General features: G+C 39.7%; 3 protein-coding genes and 1 long non-coding RNA gene across 4 annotated transcripts; 1 reads left to right on the forward strand and 3 right to left on the reverse strand.

Moving 5' to 3' along the window:
- Positions 1-627: 627 nt before the first annotated feature.
- Positions 628-16,017, reverse strand: LOC134184446 (centrosomal protein of 83 kDa-like). The gene is made up of 24 exons (XM_062652140.1): positions 15,870-16,017; positions 15,671-15,811; positions 15,544-15,615; positions 8,001-8,041; positions 7,873-7,933; positions 7,592-7,642; positions 7,064-7,168; positions 6,742-6,825; positions 6,623-6,682; positions 6,283-6,354; positions 6,166-6,221; positions 5,766-5,822; positions 5,558-5,687; positions 5,146-5,258; positions 5,001-5,082; positions 3,911-3,988; positions 3,207-3,268; positions 3,058-3,137; positions 2,932-2,995; positions 2,720-2,831; positions 1,902-2,002; positions 1,575-1,623; positions 1,378-1,512; positions 628-828 (listed from the first exon to the last, which is right to left on the reverse strand). Exons 1-24 carry the CDS (start codon positions 15,996-15,998, stop codon positions 715-717), a joined length of 2,049 nt encoding a protein of 682 aa, XP_062508124.1. The 5' UTR covers positions 15,999-16,017; the 3' UTR covers positions 628-714.
- Positions 12,029-14,009, forward strand: LOC134188017 (MFS-type transporter SLC18B1-like). Its single transcript, XM_062656203.1, has one exon. It carries the CDS (start codon positions 12,061-12,063, stop codon positions 13,348-13,350), a length of 1,290 nt encoding a protein of 429 aa, XP_062512187.1. The 5' UTR covers positions 12,029-12,060; the 3' UTR covers positions 13,351-14,009.
- A 3,544-nt stretch (positions 16,018-19,561) lies between the features above and the next one.
- LOC134190680 (uncharacterized) lies at positions 19,562-22,714 on the reverse strand. Its single transcript, XM_062659159.1, has 16 exons — positions 22,664-22,714; positions 22,517-22,606; positions 22,380-22,445; positions 22,244-22,323; positions 22,090-22,174; positions 21,980-22,030; positions 21,876-21,920; positions 21,757-21,821; positions 21,625-21,694; positions 21,211-21,278; positions 20,951-21,141; positions 20,843-20,879; positions 20,456-20,512; positions 20,207-20,256; positions 20,059-20,132; positions 19,562-19,968 (listed from the first exon to the last, which is right to left on the reverse strand). Coding segments are annotated over exons 7-12 (438 nt in total). The 5' UTR covers positions 21,918-21,920; positions 21,980-22,030; positions 22,090-22,174; positions 22,244-22,323; positions 22,380-22,445; positions 22,517-22,606; positions 22,664-22,714; the 3' UTR covers positions 19,562-19,968; positions 20,059-20,132; positions 20,207-20,256; positions 20,456-20,512; positions 20,843-20,877.
- An 80-nt stretch (positions 22,715-22,794) lies between these two features.
- On the reverse strand, positions 22,795-23,131 carry LOC134181125 (uncharacterized). The gene is made up of 3 exons (XR_009970086.1): positions 23,082-23,131; positions 22,967-23,022; positions 22,795-22,904 (listed from the first exon to the last, which is right to left on the reverse strand). It is a non-coding gene; the product is annotated as an uncharacterized LOC134181125 (long non-coding RNA).
- Between the last annotated feature and the right edge of the window lie 4,600 nt (positions 23,132-27,731).

Below are 27,731 nucleotides of genomic sequence, written 5' to 3' on the forward strand. Positions count from 1 at the left end.
ACCTCACGTCGAGTCAAAGGAGGCCGTTTCCGACGCGACGGGCTGGAATAGGAACAAATGCTATCCAACATGTCGCGTCGAGTCGCGAAACGGCTTCCTTTGACGCGATGCGAGGTGTTTTGTGAACCAGGCGTAAAGAAAGAAAGAAAGAGAGAGGGGGAAGGGAGGGGGAAGGAGGGAGGGGGGAGGTGGGGGGGGGGTGAGAGGGAGGGAGAGAGGGAGGGACAGAGAAAAGAAAGAAAGAAAGAAACAAATGAAGGCAGTTGCAAAGGAAGGAGTCCAATACGGACCTGGACAGTTTTGAGTGTTGACAGTGTGTATTTGTATGACATAAAAGCATTGATTAGTTGATCTCGAGGCTTTTTGGACACATTCAATGTGTCCGAAAAGCCTAAATTAATCAACTGTATCTACATCAGGGTAAATCGTACTTCTCGTGTAGTGCAATGGAAAGACTGTAGATCTGAATCAGACTCCCTATAGAGACCCACACGAGCACAGCCAGAACTATACATGGCTCTGCACACCCATGTCCCCCCACACTCCACTTGCAATACAGTGTGTACACCCAAGAAAACCCGGGGAGAAAAAGCCTTTCAACATTGCGCCGAAGACACTTCTAGCTGTCAATTTTGACAAACCCGATGTATTTTCAAAACATTCTGGACATCATTCATGTCAGAGCCTTAATGTTTCTAATTCATTGAGTGAGACCTAGGCCTCTGCACGAGATGCTTCGCTAGCAGTGTGACTCGTATCGTCTGCTGCACTGGAAAGCCGTTCGATTCGCTCGCGGACCTCTGCCAATTCCTTTTGATTCTTCTTTTCCTATAACAACAATCAACAGTTTGTTAGTCAGCAAAGCTAAATGATAGTAAGAACGTATAGAGCAAAGTCTAAAGTGTAATAGAGGCGTACAGTATAGATATTGATCTCTGTTTATAAGAGTGTCCAAACTAGCAAACGGTGCAGTGCACAAGATTTAGGGATAGCTGTTTGTGCAGCTCGTGTAGGATCAAAAAATTATTGGACAAGCCTACATTTGTAACAGGAGTTTCTGGGATTCTGATACTCAGGTGTGTCACTTGTGGTGTAGTGTGATGTGGTGGTGGTGGTGGTGGTGGTGGTGGTGGTGGTGGTGGTGTGTGTGTGTGTGTGTGTGTGTGTGTGTGTGTGTGTGTGTGTGTGTGTGTGTGTGTGTGTGTGTGTGTGTGTGTGTGTGTGTGTGTGTGTGTGTGTGTGTGTGTGTGTGTGTGTGTGTGTGTGTGTAAAAGACACAAGAAAAACTTTACTGCTTACATCTTCTGCTAGTTACTTGTTTTACAACTCAGACACTAAAATCATTGCGGCATATTAAATAAAAACAACATTTCAAACCTGTGCAATAATATCAGTGTAGGCTGTGGGCATTGCTAAAGGAAAGGAGGCAATGGCTGGCATTGTAGATAAAATCCCACTCTGCTCTGCACCGTTGTGCAACAGAAACGCAAATTCTGACTGTTTGCGATGAAACTGAGAACGACAACAACAGATTGTTACAATATCCAGTAGTAATGTACATGAAAAACACATACCTCTCGTAACTGTCTTCTCAACTTGTTGTTTTCTGCTTCAAGTTGTTGCCTATATTAGATATTAGATAAGTTGTTATTGGTATGTAACAACAAGAAACATGCACACATTGCACAAGTGGTAGAACAAAGAAAACAGACACTCTGGTTCGTACTCTGTTTCAAACAGATGAAGAGACCAATTAACACACACACACACACACACACACACACACACACACACACACACACACACACACACACACACACACACACACACACACACATGTACAATGAACACACAAACTACCACAAAACAAATTCCATGCCAAGCAGCATGCACGTAACTACTTGTCGGCTTTCTTCTCCACTTCCAGTTGAGCACTCCTTGCCTCAACCACCTCGGCGTCTTGTCTTGCCTGCGCGATCTTTCTCCGATACCGTTGTTGTGTCTAAACAACACCAACAACACAAGAATGTACATCACACTACAATACAACAACATCCATCTCCCCATTCACTATAAATACTAGTCACACATCAGTCCTGTCAATAGTCAATCATCTTCTTTGTCAATGAGTATTGTAGCTAAGACTTTCTTTTTGGCAAAAAAATGATGAGTGGAGACCTTGGTTGACATTTGCAGAAGTACCAAATGTAGCTTTATGTGCATCTGTCTAGCCATCCGCCTATCTGTCTGTCTGTCTGTCTATGTGTCTGTCTGTCTGTCTATGTGTCTGTCTGTCTATGTGTCTGTCTGTCTGTCTATGTGTCTGTCTGTCAGTGTCTACGTGTCTGTCCGTCCGTCTATGTTTGTCTACATGTATGTGTCTGTATGTGTCTGTCTGTCTGTCTGTCTGTCTTTGTTGTGTGCAAGAACTGATTAGTATTTAAAAAATCCTAGGATATGTAGAATCTGTATGAGAATAAATTATCTGTCTGTTTGTCTATGTGTCTGTCTGTCTGTCTATGTGTCTGTCCGTCTGTGTGTCTGTGTGTCTGTCTGTGTCTGTCTGTCTGTTTGTCTGTCTCTCTATCCAATGGCCCGTGTGTGTGTGTGCGTGTGTGTGTGTGTGTGTGTGTGTGTGTGTGTGTGTGTGTGTGTGTGTGCATGCGCATGAGCCTATAACACACGCACATATCTCAATCTTTCCCCAACCCCTACGTACCCTCTTCACATCAGCCCGTGCTTTTTGCAGTCTCTCACTCATTGCCAACCTCTGCTGCTCACACTCCTCCATTCTCTTCGTCAACTCACGACGTTCCTGCTCCCAAGCCAACCTTGAACACCAAACACCCAAATCACAATCTCCCTCTTTACACTACATCCCCAAAGTGAACACCTGCAACCAACACATTCTACACTTCAAGCAACACTCACTTTTGTCTATCGGCCACCATGGCATTCTCCTCATCCTGACGTCTCACATTACTGTGTGTCTGCCCTGAAGACAAAACAAACATTAAAATATTTGACGACGCAATTTCTGTTGAAGAGATGCCTTACGTAGCTCTTCGTTCATTAATTCTAGTCTTGACTTCAGCTTGTCGTTGATTGACTGACATTCGTTCTCGCTGGCTACAACACTATGAGAAACAAAACCGTAATGTAAAGATGCTTGAAATGTATTTTAACATGGAAATAGAAAGACCAACTTTTGGTATTTTGTCTGAAATTGTTGCAGTTTCTGTTGAAGCTCCTGACATCGAACTCGCTCCTGAATAGAAAAGTATGCGTGATAAAGAAGACAAATGACATAGAGCAAGCATGTGGACAACAGATAAAAATATATGTTGAGTAAACAGACAGAAAGACAACAAACAAATAAACAAAAATATAAATAATAATTAATTAATTAAATAAAAAATAACTAAATAATAAATAAATAATTAAATAAATAATAAATAAATAATTAAATAAATAACAGATAATAATAAATAAATAAAAAATTAAAAAATACAAAATAATTAATTAAATAATAAATAAATAAATAAATAGATAATAAATAATAATAAAATGATAAATGAATAAAAAAATTAATTAAATAATAAATAAATAAATAAAAAATAATAAATAATAAATAATAAAATAATAAATAATTAATTAAAATAATAAATAATTAAATAAATAAATAATAAATAAATAATAAATAATAATAAATAAATATAAATAAATAAATAAACAAACAAACAAGCACACAGACAGATACACAAATAACTAAACAAACAAATAAACAAAACAAAAACACACACAAACAAATAACAAATAAAGACAGACAAACAAACAGGTAAATGTCTGAACGAGCAATCTAATGACTAAACAGACAAATAGCTTGTTATTAGTTAATTAACCAACTTACTGCCTCCAGATCTCCACCCCTTCTCTTCTCTCGTTGTACTTGTGACTTCAACTGAATGTTCTCTTTTTCAATACTCTCCTACAATGTCAACACACAACAGCACCAGAGCGTTATTAATACTGTAGGTACATGTACACAAAGACTGGTCTGTCATTCGTTTTTCTGTCTGTCTGTCAAAGTAAGAACTCCAACTCTACATAAAGGTGCAGCAAAACAACTATGGTAGTATGATGACTTTGGATAGTCTCACACAAAAGCATATTGTAGGAAACAGTAGTTAATAAATAGAGTCGTGAATGTCTAATTCAGTGTCATCCCAGTCTTCTTTCCTTGCCTTGGAAATCACTCTCAATTTTTTTTCACGGTAACACTTTGAGTTTGATTTCCTTAGACATAATGACAACCTCATCCTCCATTCTTGAATGTCATGAGACCTCCTCGCCTAGTCTCTCACCCTTCTTGCCAGTTGGTCCAGCTATAACTCTATGCATTTTTCTCAACAACCAAAATGCTCAAAAACCAGCAAAATAAAATTCTCCTGATTCAATATTTTCTTTTTCCTTTTCTCTCTGTCTGCATGTCTATCTGTCTGTCTGTCTGTCTGTCTGTCTGCCTGTCTGTCTGTCTGTGTCTTATTTACACAAATGACTGAGTGATTACTATCCCTTAGAGCCACTACAACATAGAGTCAATAAACCTAATATTGAGTACGAAAATCAGCAAAATTATTGTCACTACTAGTAAGTAAATAGACAGTTTTCTGGCAATAATCTTCACATTGCTGTAGAAACACCGAAATACGTTTTTGTTAGCCTGTTTGTCTGTCTGTCCGTCAGTCTGTCTGTATGTCCTTCCTCCAAGTTGTTTTCAAGCATCATTACACTCATAACTGACCAAAATACACATAGAATTGTCTCTGAGCTACTAAAATACAATTAAAGTATTACCAACCTACCAAACTGTCTAGCTGGTTACATGCCTGACTCATTGTATGTATGTTTTTATGTTCCTCAATTATGTATTTAGTCTTGCTCTCTTGTCCATTCACATGTTGCATTCATTACATTCCTATCTCAACTGACACACCTACCTTTGCACTCTCTGCAGTTCTCACACGGTCCTCTAGCTGGCCGAGCTCAGACTGATGTGATGTGATGTCTTCGGCTCGAGCTCTGAATGAATAAGAATGGTCACTCTCTTGGTTATTAGCTAGCAAAATTGGCTTGTCGATTGACCTCTCTATTTCTGCTACGTGAGCTTCCAGTTGCAGTTTCTCTTGCTCAAGTTCTGTGTACTGTTGTAATTCCTCATCAACAGCAACTTGTACTCGACGACTTACATCATTCTCCTGTAAATACAACTTAGGTCAATGATATAAAAGTGATACCTGCATTATACAGTGAAAAGGCTTGCACTTAAACGGAGAAACAAACAAACAAACAAACAAACAAACAAATATGCCAACAAACAATCAGACAGCCAGACAGCCAGACAGCCAGCCCAACAACAAACAGACAGACAGACAGACAGACAGACAGACAGACAAACAAACACCAAGACAGACAAGCAAAAACAAAATAAATAAATAAATAATTGAATTACTCGATAAAATGTATAGTAAACAAGCAAAATGCTAAGTGTGACAACCTTGTCTGCTATTCTTGTCGTCATGTCATCTACTGCTCTCTGTAACACTTCTATCTTTGTTCTACTTGACTCTACTTCTGTCATCAGAGCATCTCTTTCTCGTTCAATTTCTCCACGACTCTGCAGCAAGCTACAACACAACAAAAACAGAAACAGCATACAAAAGTAATGCAAACAAACAAACAAGAAGATGAGAACTGTTGCTCACCTCAACTTTAGATTGCTCTGTTCCACACGATGACTGTGATCAGCTTCGTCCAGCCGACTGTAAAACATACAAAATTGTAAATGAGTCTGAATCTCAACAAGATCTCTAATAGAGCAAGTGTGTGTGTGTGTGTGTGTGTGTGTGTGTGTGTGTGTGTGTGTGTGTGTGTGTGTGTGTGTGTGTGTGTGTGTGTGTGTGTGTGTGTGTGTGTGTGTGTGTGTGTGTGTGTGTGTGTGTGTGTGTGTGTGTGTGTGTGTGTGTGTGTGTGTGTGTGTGTGTGTGTGTGTGTGTGTGTGTGTGTGTTACTTACTGCATAAAGCCTTACCACAAACAAGTCATAAGTTACAATAAGCACAACTCATCATGCCATCTTTTACTGTTCTTGCCATCATGTCATTACCTCTTTAGTGACAGATTATCTTTCTCAAGTTCGTGTACACGAGATGCCAGTTTCTCCTAGTGAGAGTATGGTTTTTTGCTCAACAACAAAGTGTTCAGTGTGAAAACTAAAGATTACCTGGTCCTCTAGTCCCTTGTTCACCTGGTCTTGAAGTCGCTGGCATTGCAGCTGTGCTGTCTCTCTCTCAATCTGCAGATATATTGCAATTTGATGTGATGCTGCAGTATAGACACACACACACACACACACACACACACACACACACACACACACACACACACACACACACACACACACACACACACGAGCACGCACACACACACACGGGCACACACACACACACACACACACACACACACACACACACACACACTACAGAGACCGAGTGACAGACAAATGCACAAACAAACCAACAAAAGACAGCCACAACAACCTACAGTCTGCACACTCACATTACCTCTAATGCTTTACACATAGCCTGACAATCAGCCAACTCTCTCGCTTGAACGTGAGACACCTGAAGCAACCACAGTTCACATAGAATAATTGTCAACAGTAATTAACAAACACACTCACCTGTTCAGCCTGCAGTGAGTAAGATTCTCGTTGCTCGTTCAGTTCCTCTAGCTCACTCAATAACCCCTTGACTCTTGCATGTAGCTGATAGAGTGGAAAGAGCAATAACACAAGACATATTGAACACAAATTCAGAAAGGTTAACAAACAGCAAGAAAGCATATGCAGGCAAACAGACAAGTACAACAAGCTAGCAAACAAGCCAAATCCACGTGCAACAAAAAACACAACAACTATGCATATGGTCAAACAAATAATTGGCAAGATCATAAACTAACATCTCACACAGAAGAATAACACCAAACCAAACCCACTCACTCACCTGGGTGTTTTCTCTTTGTAGTGTTCGGAGTTTCTGAATCTCTAGAGGCATTTCTACCTCTTTCTTTGCCAACCACTCTCGTTTTTCCTTCACCATTGTCTCAATCTGTAGAACAGCCAATGAAATTAAAACTAAAGTGACTGGGAAAAACAGAATCAGATACTATAATAATCAATCAACGAGCACTGTGATTTATTGACTTACTTAAGTGTAGTTTGTTGCAAAAATGTGTTTGTAAGTTGTCTTTGTCCAGTTGTCTATCTATGTGTCTCTCCGTCTACTTGTCTGTACGTTAATTGTCTGTCTATTTGTTTGTTCATTTTCTGTCAACCTGTCTGTCCACTTGTCTGCATGTCTGTCTGCCCATTTTCTGCTATCTGTCCATTGTAGGTCTATCTGTCTGTCCACTTGTTTGTCTATCTGTTTGTCCACTTGTTTGTCTATCTGTTTGTCCACTTGTTTGTCTATCTGTTTGTCTACTTGTTTGTTATCTGTCTGTCTATCTGTCTGCCCATCTGTTGGTCTCACCTCTATCTTGTGTCTTGCTTGCAAGTCGCTGACAACAGCTGAATGTTCTTTCTGTACAAATACATTGTACAAAAGTTTTATACGTACAGGCATGCAGACAGCCAAACACGCCAAACATAGACAAACAAACGACTGTAAACCAATAAACAGACATAAAGCAGACACACAAAGTAAAGCACAAACCAAATAAAAACAAACAGAAACAAACAGACAAACAAACAAACACAGATAGATAGAGAGCAAAGAGACAAACAAACAAAAGTACAACCACAATGTCTTACAGCTTGATTGTTCAATTCACTCTCCAGGAACGAGCAATCATATCTCAACTGGTTAAACTTACTGCAACAACCACAAATCACCAATCACTCACAGCTAACAACCACCCACTCAATATCTTCTCATTAACCTCTTGTAAACTTCCAATTCCCGCTCCACCATGTCCGTCCTCTAAACACATGTAAAGTCAACTCAAATTCAAAAATTCAAAGTAGTATCGTTATATCAAAAACATAATTTAACTAATGACTAAATATATTATATATGTTATCAGATAAAACCTAAACATCTCTATCTATATCTACACACACACACACACACACACACACACACACACACACACACACACACACACAGACATACATACACACACACACACACACACACACACACACACACACACACACACACACACACACACACACAATCCTATTTATTTGTTTGCCTACTACTTCCTCACACTTGGCTCATTGTCAATCAAATTCTCCAGACGTGCTTAACAAATGAAACGTAACGGAACAATGTTAGTTTCGATAGGTGGGTCCCCTTTAGGTGATAAACTTGTGAGGTTGCATGTTTAATTTTATATGAAAAAATCTGCATGCAAATCAATACTGTGTGTAAGTAATCTTTTATTAACTGGGCAAAGATATTCGTATATTAGTATGCATATGCTTGTATATTTAACTATTTAATTAATGCATAATAGCTCCAGTTTATTTGAGGAAAGTCATAACTATTAAGATATACTGTTTTAGTAAAGGTTGAAGAGAATCCCCTAATAACCAGAGTCTAGCATGGATATCAGTTAACTGATTAATTTGTTACATGTTTTACTTGACCCTCTCTGTACGCGCTGTTGTACGTTGGCAACGTGTTTCCTTGTGGTTTGGTTGGTAAAGCGTTATGTCAGGTCATACCTCTACTGACACGCTGAATGTGTTTAAGACACATCGCGTGATAGATGGCATGATGGCTGTCACGTGAAGAAGGCAATTAAAATTAACTTAATTAACCAACCAAGTCTCTACTGTCAATACGCGTATGCACGTGGCCATGGGTTCCTCTAAGCTGAAAGTATAAATGAAAAAGCAGCCTATGAACAGGCGAATCCAACAAATAATTTTAATGTTTTATACATATGTGCGCTAATGCACATGCAATTTATACAAATGCACAAGCAGTATAAAAAGTATTATATTATTGCCGAGCATAGCAAGGCTTCTAATCCGGGTCGCACAACAGAAAGAGGCGTGGTCCTATCTGGCTCTCCATTGAACTGTCGATATATATATATATATATATATATATATATATATATATATATATAGCCCTCCCTCCCTTCCTCCCTCCCTCCCTCCCTCCCTCCACCCATGAGTTTGTATGTTCAATTAGCCGAGTATGCTGCTACTTTCGAATAAACCGCTCAATATTGACTTTATTTGTGTATTCTATACATACATACATATATATATATATATATATATATATATATATATATATATATATCTGTAAAGGAAAGTAGGCAGCCATTTTGAATTTTTGTTTCATAATTGCTCTCTAACTGCTATTCTTTTCCGCTCCTCCTTTAGCACATAAACTTCTCTACTTTTGTAAAGCAACTGGTGTTTTTCGCGGTGACCAGTAGTGTCCTGTACTTTGCTTTGTGTTGGCGTTTTTTTGAAAATCATCACGTCACAAAAGTTTGTTCCCTATGCACTCGCAAACCGCTGTACTTCCTCGCTTCTCCTTTAGCATGCGGCCTTTTCTCAGTTTGGAATAGCAACTGGTGACGTTTTCCATAGTCTGCGTCCTATACCTATGCATTGCTGACGTTCATCTGTACTTCTTGATGTCATCCTATGCCTACTCATTGTTGCGTCACCTATGTGACGTCGCACATTATTGTGGCGTCACAAACGCTCTGTTGTTTTGGCTAAAGCGCGACAAAAAGTTGTCATTACAGCAAACCCGCCTGTACACTGTCAAAATGCCTCCCAAAAAGCGCTCTCTGTCTGCTATTTCGTTAAAGGCAAAGCGACGAAAGTTATCACTGCGACAGGAAAAAGATACCGAAGCTACTAGCCAGCTTGACTCACAGCGCCAGCGCAGTGCCCGTCGACGGATCGCGAAAGCTACTACTAAAACTTCTTCTCCCGTCAATGAAAGAGTTAACGATGAGCACCGCTGTCTTTCTCAACACGTGCTTAGCACGTGCGTCAATAATCACGTAATGCTAAAATATTCTTAGACTTTCTAACCAAGTTGTCTCCTTTTTGGAACTGTGTCTATTTAGGCAATGCATACCGTCATCAATGCTTAGGGAAAATCATAGTTATAGCAATACCACAAACGGTCCTTTGGCGTACAGGCTCTCCTCTATCTTGCATGTCGCCGTCATTTACTAAACGTTTCCATTAGATATCTTACACGGAAGCCTACTCCTAACAACATTGGCAAAATGAACATCAAGTGCAAACACTGCGAAGCACTGACATGCATGAAAGAAGGAACCACCAGGCATCTGCTGCAGTGGCGGAAAAGTTTTGTTACCCGCCATACCCAAACCAACCGCCTACCCCATTGGGCGATCTCCTTTTGGAATAATCGATTGAAGCGCAGCATTTCCTCTCAAACACGCGAGTGTATAACTCGGCTTTTCAGATGACGACAGAAACGCGGCTCAATTTGCTCAAACCCTGCTCAAGGTTGGAAACGGCGAAATGCCCTATCAAAAAAAAACACCTTCATCACTACAATGCCATCAGATCTTGCAAATACTACAAACGATATCGATACACTCATCACTTCCATCTACCCTTACTTAGAAAGAAATCACATATCAAACGGAACAAGACTTATTCTCAAAAGGATGATGGAAAAATGCCTTGAAACGGTCGTTGCCACAGGACCACAAAAGGACAGCAACATTTTCTACCAATGCTATCAATCACACCGTCAGACACCAGTTTACCATTTCAGTTTACTAGGTTGCAATTTTCTGTCAAACTCTGCATGGCAATGACCATTAACAAGTCACAAGAACAAACTTTGAAAGTTGATGGACTACATCTGCAAGAACCATGCTTCAGTCACGGGCAGTTCTACGTTGGATGCAGCGAGTCTCAAGTAATAAAAATCTTTTTATATGCAGTAAAACTTGATCAACAAAAAACGTAGTATACAAAGAGGTACTTCAATGAAAGTCTAAAAGAATCCACCTGCGTTATCAGGTACAAAAATTTAAAATTGTTTAAAACAAATATGTAATCTTTAATATACACGTCAATAGGTTCATATACAATGTGGAAACAGCATTTACACGCTGGTGAAAACGTTCTGATTCATATCATTGCTCCTCAACCTAGCAGATGTTTCATGGCATATTTGGTCTGAAGATATGCTCTCCACTTGCAAGCAATAAACATATAAAACTTGATTACCGCAATAACTTTACAATTTGGGAATTTTACTACCCGCAAACGCTAACTTTTCTTCTTTAGCTGCTATACTTATAAAGTGCAAAGCGCTTACTGGGCGCCGTCTTCTTGAAACGATAACAACTATATATGCGTATATTGACTCTGACGTCTCACTAACAAAGTCTCTTAGCCTGTGGTTTGTAAACGGACATTCACGTTCGCTGCACCTGTTCCGTGCAACCACAAGCAACACTTTTGAAATGACGACGTCCAATGGGCATGTCCAAATAGCTGCGACTTTAGATGTGTTGGTCAGGTTTATCACGTTTATCTATAAAGTATTTATTTTATAGAGTATCTGTCTGTCTGTCTGTCTATACGTATGTCCCCATGTATGTATGTATGTATGTATGTATGTAAGTATGTTTAATTAAACGGGTTTATCAGAAAGTTTGGGGTGTCTCCGCTTAGATAACCGAATTGTATTATGCCCCAAGAGTCTAGACGTTATTAACTTAATTAATCGGCCTGGGCGAAGAACGGGCTACATGGCTTATATATATATATATATATATATATATATATATATATATACCGAGAGTTCCATATAGGACCACGCCCTTTCTGTTGTGCGACCTGGATTAGAAGCCTCGCTACACTCGGCAATTACTACACCTAAACGTACTAGACTACAATCCCGTTCTGCGTGAGGCAGTCACGTGTCATTACGTCGTTTATTCCAACATATGACACTAACTCACTTCCGGTATGACACGCCGGCTAGTCTTTCTCATTTTTGCCGTGACGCTCCGCGTCTTCTGTTTGTCTTCTTACAGTCTCATATCGACATACTATCCGCAGCACATCAAACAGCCGCCCTACAACCAGCACCACCCGTCGGAGTTCACCGGATACGTGATAGCCTCGTTCTCTGTGACCTATGGGCTGGGTTCCATCGTTATTGGATACTTTTCGCTCAAGTCCTACGGTAGTAAGTTCTGTTTAGTAACCGGACAGTTTCTAGTCGGAGGAGCGTGGATATTGTTTGCCGCATTGGATTATGTGACCGAGTGGAGATATTTCTTTGCTTTGTCTCTTGCTCTCAGACTAGCCATTGGTCTAGGCACAGCTTCAGTAGACGTCTCATCTTTCTCTCTAGTGATATCTTCCTATCCTGACAAAGTTGGATTTGTGTCATCAGTAATGGAATTGTCATGGTCTCTTGGTAATCTAATTGGGCCACCTTTGGGAGGCTTTCTCTATGACTGGAAGGGATTTATGATGCCAACAGGCACATTAGGAATATGTCTTTTGCTTTTCACGTTTATTGCTATGTTCATGCCAACTACTGAGAGCTTGGAGCCATCGTACACGTCAGAAAATCATATTCCGACTAAACAGTATATCAGACTAGTTTGTAGTGTATGGGCAATGCTCACATGTGTTTCAGTCTATCTAATAACACTCAGTTTTTCATTTCCACAAGCAACCTTGTCTGATTTCTTACACACCAAGTTTGATTTCTCACCCAGACAAGTGGCATTTGTTTTTCTTGCGAGTGGAGTTGCCAATGTTATAGTATTACCTGTTGTGGGTCGACTGTGTGATGTAATACATCCGAGATGGTTTGTACCGAGTGGAATTATAACGGCTGGTGCTGGTGGATTCTTTCTCATGTCGTTTGGACACTCCATTGTCTTGCAAGTTCTTGCACAAGTGTTCATAGGGATAGCAACTGCATTATCATTTGGTTCTTGCTACACAGATCTATACAAAGAATTCTGTAGAAAACTACAAATAGAGAAACTTGATGAAACTGCAAGTGGAAAGGTCTACTCTGCTTTCATCATTTTTGCCAATTTTGGTGATATTACTGGTTCCGCTTCGGGTGGAGTGACTGCAGATCTCCTGGGTTTTACCAAGACTGCCCTGATATGGGGTATCATTATGACATCATTCGGAGGTGTCTATTTGTTGTTATTTATAATTTCAAGACTATGTCATAGATGCAAGGCCCGTCCTTTGTGGAGGAAGTGTAGTGTTGAGACAGGAGACTAGCTTAGTCTAAGCATGTGTGGTATAGATTGGAAGCAAAGATGTCAGGCTTATTGTATCATTGTAGTATCCTTTAATAAGCAGGATGCAGTCAGACTAAAGAAGCTAAGCTAAGACAGGTACAAGTACGATAAGTGTTGTTGTTGTTGTTGTTGTTGTTGTTGTTATCAAACTCAATACAATGCTGGTCAGAGAAAGGATCGTCTTATTCAAGCTTATTAACTAACAAGATCAACTGGATAGCACGGGAGACACCGAGTAGGTGTCCGACCTCATTGTAGCTCTGTAACGTCATCGGAAGGATCTACTGTGAGGTTCACAGAATTGACCTATTTCCAGATATGGGTACTGTACTCTTACGTAGTAACCATATTTGGTAGTAGCTCGTGTGCCCAGCAGTCTTCCAAGTCTATGTTGGCACGCTCTTTGAGTTCTTTAGTGGCAATGGCTTGCTTGCTCGTTGCTGTGGAGCTATTTTGTAAAACAAGAAATGACATAGTTTGAATTGCACCAAGTGCCGTTGCACAAGGTCAGCTATCCTAACACCCAACAAGACACTACCTGTAATGTTTGAAGCCTTGAATAGAATGGTCTACCTAATTTGGCCCCAGGAATGTCAAGCAAAGTGAAGTTGGCATTACAATATCAACAAAGACTATAACGCTCACAGGTATTGGTTAGCCTTGTACCAGACCCTCTCGCGCCGTCGTGCCCAGTTCCTGTATAGCACGACAGTGCCGGAAGGCTAGTATTGGTCAGCATATCGCTTGACAACTAGAATATAACTATAGTTGCAACTCACTATGCTTATTATTATTATTATTATTATTATTATTATTATTGTTATTACTATAACAATATCTATTTACTGAATGAAATGGCGTGTAACATATACTGGAACCACCAACCGGAAAACAGTCATTTGTTGATTAAAAATTTTAATCGACTATTACTACTACTTTCAGTATTATTACTATTTTTAAAATTAAATTTCAGCACTGGTTTGCATTGTGTTTGTACACGTGTACCATTTGGCTCCTTTCGTCCCCAGGCCCGCCTTTTGCTTGCAAGTGTTTTGCCACGTGTTACTATGCCATGAGGTGGACCACGTGAGGCCATTGGTGTGCAAAAATGCAAAGAGACAGACAGACAGACAGACAGATGGACAGACATACACACACACACACACACACACACACACACACACACACACACACACACTTTGTTTAATTTTGACACACTGTAAAGATACTAAAGACTAGACAAACAGACAGACAGGCACACAGACAGACAAACGGACAGACTATTTGTTTTACTGTCATCAGATGGTTCTGGTCACAACACTGACCGCAATAATAAATCAGTCCCTTCTAGCATACTTTAGAATTAGTAGTCATTGCAACACAGACAGACAGCCAGACAAACAGGTGGACAGATGGTCTGTTTGACCGACAGACAGACAGACAAATAAACAGATTTACCCTATTGGGTCTCACAAACATTTTAAATAGTTTGGTTGTAATACATGTAGCATTCATTTATAAAAGTATATGAAAAAGACAGACAGATAGACAGACAGATGGACAAACAGACTGACAGACAGACACACAAACAGACAGACAGACTAATTAACAGACACACAGACAGAAGACAGATAGACAGAAACTGAGAAAACAGACAGACAAACAGACAGAAATTGAGAAAACAGACAGACAAACAGACAGAAATTGAGAAAGACAGACAAACGAACAGGCAGACAACAGACAGACAGACAAACAGACCAACAGACAGAAACTGAAAGACAGACAGGCAAACAGACAGACAAACAGACAGACAGACAAACAAACAGACAGACACACAAAAACTAAAAAAACAGACATACAAACAGACAGACAAACAAACAGACACAGACAGCTAGACAGACAGAAACTGAGAAAAACAGACAGACAGAACAACAGACAGAAACTGACAGACAGACAGGCAAACGGACAGACAGATAGACAAACAGACAGACAAACAAACAGACAGATAAACAGACAACCCGACAGACAGACAGACAGACAAACAGATACAGACAACACACACACACACACACACACACACACACACACACACACACACACACACACACACACACTACGCCCTCAAACTCAAACTTAAGTATTTTTCGTTTTACAAATATATTTCGTTCAGCACCTCCTTGTACGTTCTCTCCAAGTTCTCCACCAGCTGGTGCTTGATAAGCTCGAGTCGATGAGGAGTGATAATCTAGATGCGCGCCAACATCAACCGCAGCACGTCACAAACCTCTCCACCATCTCACCTGCGACCTCAACTCATCACACTCCGCCATGGCAACCTCTTTCTCCCGCCTCTCTCTAGCAATCAACTGCTGCAAACGATCCTCACCAGACCGATGGATTTCTCGACTTTCGGAAATCTCTTTCTGTAGGCGTTCGTTTTCCTGTGGACATGGGGTTGTTAGATATCAACGTGCAGAGGGAGAGAGAAATGTGTGTTGCCTCGTTGAGTTGGGAATGCTCGACTTTTAGACGATCGAAGTTCGTTTTGAACGCGTCGCTTCTCATTCGATGTTCTGTTACTTCTGTTTCCAGATGAGTGATCTTCCTCATTAGTTCGTTGGCGTCCATGGTCTGTGGACTGTTCAAACAAAATGGGATTATACGGGACTGCGGTTGGCGTGACAACAGCGATGTGCCTCGCGTAGCCAAAACTTTGCTAATACTTGCCGCGCTTTTTGTCATTCCCGGATGCGCTTACATACTTAAAATGGTTGCGCTTACAGTGTACTTGCAGACTAATCTTAGCGCAGTCGGTCCCGTATAGAGAACGTTTGACTTTACCACCACTAGACCATGATCAGTAACTGTGTTACTGTATTGTTCCTTGCACGAGTGGTGTCTGACAGAAACCTTGACAGTTGCCAAAAACCCGTCCAAAACATGCATTTTATTATTTTTAGAATTTCTCTAATTAAAACTTGGAAATACAGTATTCAGTTCTGTACTGATTAGAAACAGGCTTCTAATTAATAGACATTGTCAAAGCTACCACTATCACTTTCACTACTCAAATTTAAAGTCGATCGCAGTCATGTGGTTGTCGGCCTTCTGGACCAGATTATCAGTTTGGCAGACATCGTGACCCAGCAGATTCCAATTAAGTGCTAAAGGCGCCATTGGTCTGAGAAGTACGTTGTGGATACGGGGCCGGGCAGGGCTAGGTCACATGTACGTTGGTAGGTAAAGTGCGCGTTCGATTCAGCCTCTTCCAGAACTGGAAGACAGGGGGAAAATGGAAGAGGTGCTCGATTGACAGTCTTCCTAGCTCTTCCGAAAGACTTTCCAGCTCTTCGAAGTGGTTACGCATGCTCAGTCTCGCATGTTACATCAGTATGGCGCGAAGATCGATTTTTTGACGACGAAACTCTTGACCAGAGAAGCTGCGCACGGTGACCTTACAGAAGTCACGTATGCGAGGTACGTACAGACCATGAGTGTTCCTCAAAAGTGGTCCCAAGAGACGTAAACACTCATCTGCAGAGTTTGGCTGAAGGGGGGGAGGGGGGCTACAAACGACTAAAAGCTGGTATGACATTATCAAATTTATGACGTCACACACTCACCGCGTAATTCGACACTCGGACAGGTGTAATCGACCCTATGCGCTTTGGTAAGATATCAACAACTACTACTTCTAGGGCTGCGGTGAAACCAAAAATGCGTTTATCGTCTCATTTTCGAGTGTCACATTGCGTATCATGTAACGAACACGTAATAAACCATGTAAACTGATCTTCCCGTACGTTGTTTGGTAGATTGCTCGCTTTGTGTCGTATTGCGTGACTTGAGGAATGTGTTTCGACGTCTAGCTTGCATCTAGAATGCGCCATCGTTTCCAGTGTAACTGTTGACTAGAATCCGTTAGTGAGATCACACGAGTTTGTCTAGACAAGTGTTTTGTAGAGATCCAGATGTATTAAACTGACATATGTCCTCACTGCCAACCAACATCAATGCATATTAGTGGGTCCTGTTCATCTTTTTTCTGGTAATTTCTGCATAACAGGAATCTTTCTGGTAACTAGGAATACGTGCTAAATCCGGTCAGACTGCGCTAAAAGCAGCTCTATTCAACCTATAAACGAACACGAAGTTGCTTCCACCTGTCCAGCAATCACAACACAGTCACTGCACGTGACCACGTGACACTAGCTATCTGCATAGTAGGAATATCGTTTGAACTTTTCTTCTAGCTCACCGACCGTTTCTATCCGCTTCTTCCTACTTTTACACAATAATTCAAACATTTCTGCACTCGTTCAGTGTTTGTCCAGGCTACCGTTGACGAGAATCAGCAGCGCAAAGTACACGTGGTCAAGCACGACAGACGCCATTTTCTGCATACTAGTAATGTCTCGCCAAATCGCTACAATTCAACTTGACAAATCAAGATTTACATCGAATGCTTACAGCAATGCATAGAATCATATCACAAAGTTTCTGATTATTCTGACGTCATCTTCTCCAAATTTCAAAATTCGACCAAACGATCGATTTCTGACGTTTTGATGACATGCAGTCACTTCTGCTGATAAAAATGAACGTCTAGACATTAGCTTCTTGTGCAACGTTTGGTTTCATCGTATTTGCGAACGACTGTCATTTTGTGTAGGCCGCGCAGAGCTGTAGTACGTGTGAGTGCACGTGACCACGTGACACTAGCTTTCTGCATAGTAGGAATATCGCTGGAACTTTTCTTCTAGTACACCGACCGTTTCTATCCGCTGCTTCCCACTTTTCCACAATAATTCAAACATTTCTGCACTCGTTCAGTGTTTTCTAGGCTTCCATTGACGAGAATCAGCAGTGCAAAGTACACGTGGTCAAGCACGCCAGACGCCATTTTCTGCATACTAGTAATGTCTCGCCAAATCGCTACAATTCAACTTGACGAAATAAAACTTACATGGAATGCTTATGGCAATATATACAATCATATCACAAGGTATCTCATTATTCTGACGTCATCTTCTGCAAATACCAAAATTCGACCAAACGATCAATTTCTGACGTTTTGATGACATGCAGTCACTTCTGCTGATAAAAATTAACGTCTAGACATTAGCTTCTTGTGCAACGTTTGGTTTCCTCGTATTTGCGAACGACTGTCGTCTTGTAACAGGCCGCGCAAAACTGTAGTACGTGGTGAGTGCACGTGACCACGTGACACTAGCTTTCTGCATAGTAGGAATATCGCTAGAACTTTTCTTCTAGTACACAGACCGTTTCTATCCGCTGCTTCCTACTTTTAAACAATTAGTCAAACGTTTCTGCACTCGTTCAGTGTTTGTCCAGGCTACCGTTGACGAGAATCAGCAGCGCAAAGTACACGTGGTCAAGCACGACAGACGCCATTTTCTGCATACTAGTAATGTCTCGCCAAATCGCTACAATGCAACTTGACAAATCAAGATTTACATCGAATGCTTACAGCAATGCATAGAATCATATCACAAAGTTTCTGATTATTCTGACGTCATCTTCTCCAAATTTCAAAATTCGACCAAACGATCGATTTCTGACGTTTCGATGACATGCAGTCACTTCTGCTAATAAAAATTAACGTCTAGACATTAGCTTCTTGTGCAACGTTTGGTTTCATTATATTTGCGAACGACTGTCATTTTGTGTAGGCCGCGCAGAACTCAAGAAATCAAGTTTGATTGGAATCCGTTTTAGCTAAACAAAATCGATTTCGTTTTGCAGTGTAACGAGAATGTACTCTGATATGTCTTAGAAACACTTTTCAAAAGTCATCTGGAAATAAATAGTTATTTTGTAAAGTCGCCCACTCGCTATTCCACGAATTTCCGTGCACTCGATCTACTTTGTGTCAGTTTATAAGAACAAACGCAATAATTTTACATTGTGGCTCAATTCATCGATTTTGAGCCGTTTGTTGCTAAATTTCGCGATGTCGCACTTTTCGGCAGCCATTTTTTCTTTATTAGCAATTAATGTCTTGCCAAATTGTCAATCAACTAAACTCTAACAGCTTCAAATGTTAGCTATCAGACGTTACTTCGAAAAGAATGAGAATAATTAAGATTGATGCAGATCTACAATATATATCTAGATATACATACATATAAACTGTAACATTACTAAATTCCCAATAACTAAAACTACTACTCATTTAAAAATCTTTCTACTTTGGTATTTAATTCAGTCGTAATCCATGTTCCTAGATACCATCTGCAAAGGATATGACAAGCTGCATGATGTGCTTTGGCTGAAAACCTCCAATCACTTGGTACTCCGAAAAGCTCCAAAACATCATCACGGTCCGTGTTCTTTGCTGCCTCGTTCTTGAAGTACCAGCGATTGAAAAGTTTGTTTATTCTCTTTATCACTGCTGAACTGAATCGCCCGGCCATGACTACGTGCTGCGATGCAGCCAAGGATTGTTTCATAGAAACTTTTCTTCCAAAATTTGCCGGACTTTTGACGGGACATGCTGCCAAAAGTGCTGTGATGTAGCCACCGCCGTCAAGTTCCCAAAAAAAGTTTTCTATCTCTTTTTCTGAGCAATGTATCGCTACAAGCACAGGTCATATAACAACATGCTTTTATAAACGCCAAATTGGCAATATAGCGATAAGAACTCTGCATGCTTAACTTTGCTTACGACTGAAATTAGGTCTTGCCAGCACAGCTGCCCTGGTTTGAACTGTTTACTCAGGTGTGGTTAATGACACTTTCCTACAATGCAAATGACAGTATAAAGTTAAGAGCTATCAGTTTACTTTTCATTAGAACAGTTTTGAATTACTGACCTTGTGGTTGTTTGTTTGTCATCATCGTCACTGATATCTATAGTTTCCGGCTAAAACGAAATAATTTGACAAAATTGCAACAAACATACCTATATATTTGTCGTTTAGTTTTAATTGGTGTTATATGTTTTTGTTTTGTCTGGTATATTCAAATTTCTTATAATAAATCATACATTTATCTATGATTACTCGATGATAGATACAGGTAAGTATTTGTTCTCATATTTGAAGCTGAAGGCAATGCAATACCTCAATTTTTCTTTTTTTAGCCCCTGTTGCGTTTGAAAACTTGACTCGTTTTCTTTTCTAAAAAACCAAATCGATTCATATTGTACTAAACTGACACGGTAATAGACTCGTTTACATTTATTGTACATTTCATTATTTATATACTTATTATTATTATAATATTTGATTTATATATTTTAATTATCTATTATTATTTGTTTTGCTCAACCAGATCGGTCTAGTTTCAAGAAGCACTGTGTTTTATAATAATAATAATTATTATTGTTGTTATTATTATTGCTATCATTGTGCACATAAATTTGACTCTGCTTAATAAATTTACTTGTCAATTTCTCTTTCTAAGACGTTATTACAAGCTATTCATATACCTTACAGAACCTTACGCACCTCTCTTTTTGGACTCTCGTCTACAGTCTGACTAGTCCTGTAACGAAGAGATAACAACAAAATTAGAAATACCAGTTATGCCGAAATGAATATCAAATGATTTCGAACAATGTCTCCAATCCATTGTCATCGCGTTTAGATATATTTCAAATTCTGCCATAGAGCTTGTCCCTTGCATAGTTAGAGCTATTTCATCGTCTTCGACGTCGGAGTCTATATATTTTTGTCTCTTCTTTCTAGGCCGCAAATCGCTTTTCTCGAAATTAGGAGAACCGCTGATGGCGGTGACACTCTGAATTCTACATCAGAGATACAAAACAGTGTAGAGCACAAAGCAATTGAGTTATCCAGTGGTATATAGCGACTACCGATATTGAACTTCTGTATGATCATCGGTCATCATGGTGTTTGACGGTTTATGAGGCTCTTGTCTAAGCTAAAGAGTACAATTATTTTTGTGCCCTGCAATGCTATACAGTAATACGATTATGTCATTGCATAGTGTAACAGTAAATAGTCTGTGCAGTATGACGGTAGCTATATTATATTGTTAGATGTACTTTATATATATATATATATATATATATATATATATATATATATATATATATATATATATATATATATATACATACATACACACACACGAATTACACGTATACTTATATAGTGCAATTTCCTCAAAACGCAATCCGTGCATAATCAAAATTTATATTAATATGAATATATATATATATATATACACACACACAGGTATATAATATAAATTACTTTATAAATACCTGTTGTAAAGTCGCAGATGGTGCCAGTAAATTTGCAGATTTTCCTAACCGAATTTCTTTGTTGCCTTTTCTGCAACAAAAAATACGCTTGTATAGCTTCATTTAGTATGATTTAATTAGTTAAGTCCTTACATCGTTCTTTCATCACCTATTAAAATGCGAAAGGCAAGCCATTTGCGAAACTGACTAGGTTCAACCTTAACAGCATTTAATATACTAATGTCAGTTAAAAATTTGACAATTATTTATACTATGATTGACAAGAAAGGATTTCCTACAGCCGCCGCCATCATGTTCTAAGGAGTAAAGATATACAGTCAATTGATATGCAAACATCACATGTAACCAAGCATACCACACACGTGTATATTCCACAATTGTACGAATCACCTTGTTGCTTGTGTTCCTAAGAAAATATATGACCCTATTATAGTGTACATTTAACTTCGGCAATCAATTTTATACAGGACTGAAAGTGTGAAAGACAGGCCAAGACAAACTTCCTAGAGAAGAACTGAAACGTGAGCAATGCTCTTCTTCCAACCATTTACTACAATATAGTAACAATTATTAATATAATAGCAAAAACATATAAACGTTCATATCTAAACATTCTTGCCTCAACTTATTTGCAACATCATGGCGAAATTTTCCAAGCGAATCATACACGCGAATACATTTTTCGCCAACGTCAAGTACCTTCAGGTGCAAACTATACAATATCATGAAACGATATAAGTTACTGTTATACTTACCACTTCAATCCAATGGTTTCTAAGATGAACTGGAACTGCAATAATTTCAAACTGAAACAGATCTTCCTAGATGACACATGAAAAACATTAACTATACTTGTTACCAAAAGATGTTGCCATCTTTTCCTTGCTTATACCTTTGCAGTCCACTTCTTTACCTCGTGGTAACCTTTTCGAGAGTATTGTTCAAAAAAGAAAGTCGATAAACAAAGCAATCGTCTTGGTCTCTAAATAAGCGATGTCACTAGTATCAAAATGAAATGAAATGCAGACTAGATGTGTACCGCGCTATTCACATCGGTTTGAAACAGCTGATGAAACGAATTGATCAGCTGACATAAAACGTATCAAAAATTTTCTAGAAATTTCTAGAAATCTAGTGTATACACTTACCACGTCATTGAACTACGTTCTTTCATTTAGTTTCCAAATGTCGCAATTTCGTATAACATTTTGTCCAATGATAGCCACAGTTTGTCGTGATTGCTCTTTCGACTTTGTTTCTTTGATCAAAACTTTATGAACCTTCATCACAAAGAATCATAAAAGCAATATTCAACCATTGAGCATGACCACAATTAATTTACCACTTTTTCAGCTGGAGTAGGTAAGCTGAAAAGATGTTTGTCCTTGCTAAATAGAGCTGATAAAGTGTTGAGTTGATTAGGCAGACATCCACAAAATTATAGAGGCAATGCAAACTTTTTTGTAAGCTATGTTTGCGTCGAAATTCCTTCCACAATTGAGCCTGTGGACCTTCGCTTAACGCATTCTTTATCTGCAAAAGCATGTCAAACTGTTATATGCTTAATTAAGTTAGCGAACCCTAAGCAAGACAGGTAGGGTAGGCCACATACAGCAAACAAGACCGTATTCTGTAGATGTGTATAAGTACGCATGCATGCATTAGACAAGAGTTATTGTAATAAACAGATAAATAAATAAAGATCAAACACACACAACTTATTACCAACCGTTCTGAGTGCTTTGTTTCGCTCCAGTCGTCTGTGCAAACATACCAAGTCGCAAACATCGTCTGCACACATTATACATACAATTACTTGTAGATAAATGCATATATACCTATATATATATATATACATATACACATATATATATATATATTTTTATATTCTTCTTCTATGCAAACTACCCCAAACTGCCCCAGACTACCCCAAACTACTCTACCCACCCAGTCCCTACACATAACTACATTACAATGACAGGAAACTCCCACAAGTCATCAAAGTCCAAGTTCAGTCTACTGTATAATAACTTGGCATTATACTGCCACAGTCTCACGGACAACTGTTCCATCACATTTGAGTATGTCTGAGAGAAAGGTATGCTGTTCATTGATGAAGCTTTTGAGGTTATGCATGAGGTGTATATATATATATATATATATATATATATATATATATATGCATACACGTGTACCTACCACTGTGGGTGTACACTAAAACTAAAACTAAACACCAAAAAGGACATGGTCATTACTGACAGTCTGTCTATAATTTGCACACACACACACACACACACACACACACACACACACACACACACACACACACACACACACACACACACACACACACACACACACACACACAATAATTTGGTCGAATTTTGAAATTCTGAGAAAATGACGTCACATTATTCAGAAACTTTGTGATGCGGTTGTATGCATTGTGAAAAGCATTTGATTTAAATTTTGATTTGTCAATTTTTATCAGCAGAAGTGGCTGCATGTAATCAAAACGTCAGAAATCGATCGTTTGGTCGAATTTTGAAATTTGGAGAAGATGACGTCAGAATAATCAGAAACTTTGTGATATGATTCTATGCATTGCTGTAAGCATTCGATGTAAATCTTGATTTGTCAAGTTGCATTGTAGCGATTTGGCGAGACATTACTAGTATGCAGAAAATGGCGTCTGTCGTGCTTGACCACGTGTACTTTGCGCTGCTGATTCTCGTCAACGGTAGCCTGGACAAACACTGAACGAGTGCAGAAACGTTTGACTAATTGTTTAAAAGTAGGAAGCAGCGGATAGAAACGGTCTGTGTACTAGAAGAAAAGTTCTAGCGATATTCCTACTATGCAGAAAGCTAGTGTCACGTGGTCACGTGCACTCACCACGTACTACAGTTTTGCGCGGCCTGTTACAAGACGACAGTCGTTCGCAAATACGAGGAAACCAAACGTTGCACAAGAAGCTAATGTCTAGACGTTAATTTTTATCAGCAGAAGTGACTGCATGTCATCAAAACGTCAGAAATTGATCGTTTGGTCGAATTTTGGTATTTGCAGAAGATGACGTCAGAATAATGAGATACCTTGTGATATGATTGTATATATTGCCATAAGCATTCCATGTAAGTTTTATTTCGTCAAGTTGAATTGTAGCGATTTGGCGAGACATTACTAGTATGCAGAAAATGGCGTCTGGCGTGCTTGACCACGTGTACTTTGCACTGCTGATTCTCGTCAATGGAAGCCTAGAAAACACTGAACGAGTGCAGAAATGTTTGAATTATTGTGGAAAAGTGGGAAGCAGCGGATAGAAACGGTCGGTGTACTAGAAGAAAAGTTCCAGCGATATTCCTACTATGCAGAAAGCTAGTGTCACGTGGTCACGTGCACTCACACGTACTACAGCTCTGCGCGGCCTACACAAAATGACAGTCGTTCGCAAATACGATGAAACCAAACGTTGCACAAGAAGCTAATGTCTAGACGTTCATTTTTATCAGCAGAAGTGACTGCATGTCATCAAAACGTCAGAAATCGATCGTTTGGTCGAATTTTGAAATTTGGAGAAGATGACGTCAGAATAATCAGAAACTTTGTGATATGATTCTATGCATTGCTGTAAGCATTCGATGTAAATCTTGATTTGTCAAGTTGAATTGTAGCGATTTGGCGAGACATTACTAGTATGCAGAAAATGGCGTCTGTCGTGCTTGACCACGTGTACTTTGCGCTGCTGATTCTCGTCAACGGTAGCCTGGACAAACACTGAACGAGTGCAGAAATGTTTGAATTATTGTGTAAAAGTAGGAAGAAGCGGATAGAAACGGTCGGTGAGCTAGAAGAAAAGTTCAAACGATATTCCTACTATGCAGATAGCTAGTGTCACGTGGTCACGTGCAGTGACTGTGTTGTGATTGCTGGACAGGTGGAAGCAACTTCGTGTTCGTTTATAGGTTGAATAGAGCTGCTTTTAGCGCAGTCTGACCGGATTTAGCACGTATTCCTAGTTACCAGAAAGATTCCTGTTATGCAGAAATTACCAGAAAAAAGATGAACAGGTCCTCTTCACAGTCGCGCAAGTCATTGCCTATGTCCAACGCAGAGCAACCTGAACAAGAACATTTGTGACTAGTTAGCGCCCCCCCCCCACGACTGTATTCGCTGTTGACAACGAATCTAGGTCATTGTTCCAGCTAGTATAGATAGCTTGCACGCAAGTTCAGCTATTGCGAGTTCGCATCCCGTTCCCATGTTTGCTTGTACAGTGCACGCAATGTGACACGCGAAAATGAGACGCTAAACGCATTTTTGGTCCCACCGCAGCTTTTTATAGTAGGCATTGATTTGCGCATAAGGCTATTATAGGCACCAGTTTAGAGGACATCTGTATATGTGGGGAAGTCAACACAAATGTTTGGGCAAAGAATTTAGTAAATGACATGATTTTATGTTTTAGACTAGGCCTGGTCCTAGACTATAGTCACTACAGGGCGTACGTGCATGTACTGTGCATGAGTCTGTCATGCTTTCTTTTGAACGTCAAATTATTATAATAATATATTAATGTGGCTACAATACTTTGCTTTGTGTTTTTTCTTTTTTTGAAAATCATGACGTCACAAAAAAGTTTGTTCCCTATGCGATCGCAAGCCGCTGCACTTCCTCGCTTCTCCTTTAGCATGCGGCCTTTTCTCAGTTTGAAATAGCAACTGGTGACGTTTTCGGTAGTCGTGTCCTATACCTAGGCATTGCTGGCGTTCATCTGTACTTCTTGATGTCATCCTATGCCTACTCATTGTTGCGTCACCTATGTGACGTCGCACATTTATTGTGGCGTCACAAACGTTCTGCTGTTTTGGCTAAAGCGCGACAAAAAGTTGTCGTTACAGCAAACCCGCCTGTACACTGTCAAATGCCTCCCCAAAAGCGCTCTCTGTCTGCTATTTCGTCAAAGGCAAAGGGACGAAAGTTATCACTGCGACAGGAAAAAGATAACGAAGCTACTAGCCAGCTTGACTCACAGCGCCAGCGCAGTGCCCGTCGACGGATCGCGAAAGCTACTACTAAAATTCCTTCTCCAGTCAATGAAAGAGTTAACGATGAGCACCGCTGTCTTTCTCAACACGTGCTTAGCACGTGAGTCGATAATCACGTAATGCTGAAATTTTCTTATACTTTCTAACCAAGTTGTCTCCTTTTTGGAACTGTGTCTATTTAGGCAATGCATACCGTCATCGATGCTTAAGGAAAATCATAGTTATAGCAATACCACAAACGGTCCTTTGGCATACAGGTTCTCCTCTGTCTTGCGTGTCGCCGTCATTTACTAAACGTTTCTATTAGATATCTTACACTGAAGCCTACTCCTAACAACATTGGCAAAACAAACATCAAGTGCAAACATTGCGAAGCACTGACATGCATGGAAGAAGGAACCACCAGGCATCTGCTGCAGTGGCGGAAAAGTTTTGTTACCCGCCATACCAAAACCAACCGCCTACCCCATTGGTCGATCTCCTTTGGAACAATCGATTGAAGCGCAGCATTTCCTCTCAAACACGCGAGTGTATAACTCGTCTTTTCAGATGACGACAGAAACGCGGCTCAATTTGCTCTAACCCTGCTCAAGGTTGGAAACGGCGAAATGCCCTAGCAAAAAAACACCTTCATCACTACAATTCCATCAGATCTTGCAAATACTACAAACGATATCAATACATTCATCACTTCCATCTACCCTTACTTAGAAAGAAATCACATACCAAACGGAACAAGACTTATTCTCGAAAGGATGATGGAAAAATGCCTTGAAACGGTCGTTGCCACAGGACCACAAAAGAGCAGCAACATTTTCTACCAATGCTATCAATCACACCGTCAGACACCAGTTTACCATTTCAGTTTACTAGGCTGCAATTTTCTGTCAAACTCTGCATGGCAATGCCCAAGGGCGTAACTAGCATTAAAATTTTACCGAGGCAAGTTTATATAAATTAATTAATTAACCTCTAGGTTTCTCAGTCACGTGTGTGGCAAGTGCTTCACGTGCCGTGAACGTGCGCTAGCTAAGTGCGAGAACAGTGGTGAAAGAGGAC

The sequence above is a fragment of the Corticium candelabrum genome, chromosome 1, assembly GCF_963422355.1.
Source record: "Corticium candelabrum chromosome 1, ooCorCand1.1, whole genome shotgun sequence".
Lineage (NCBI taxonomy): Eukaryota > Metazoa > Porifera > Homoscleromorpha > Homosclerophorida > Plakinidae > Corticium > Corticium candelabrum.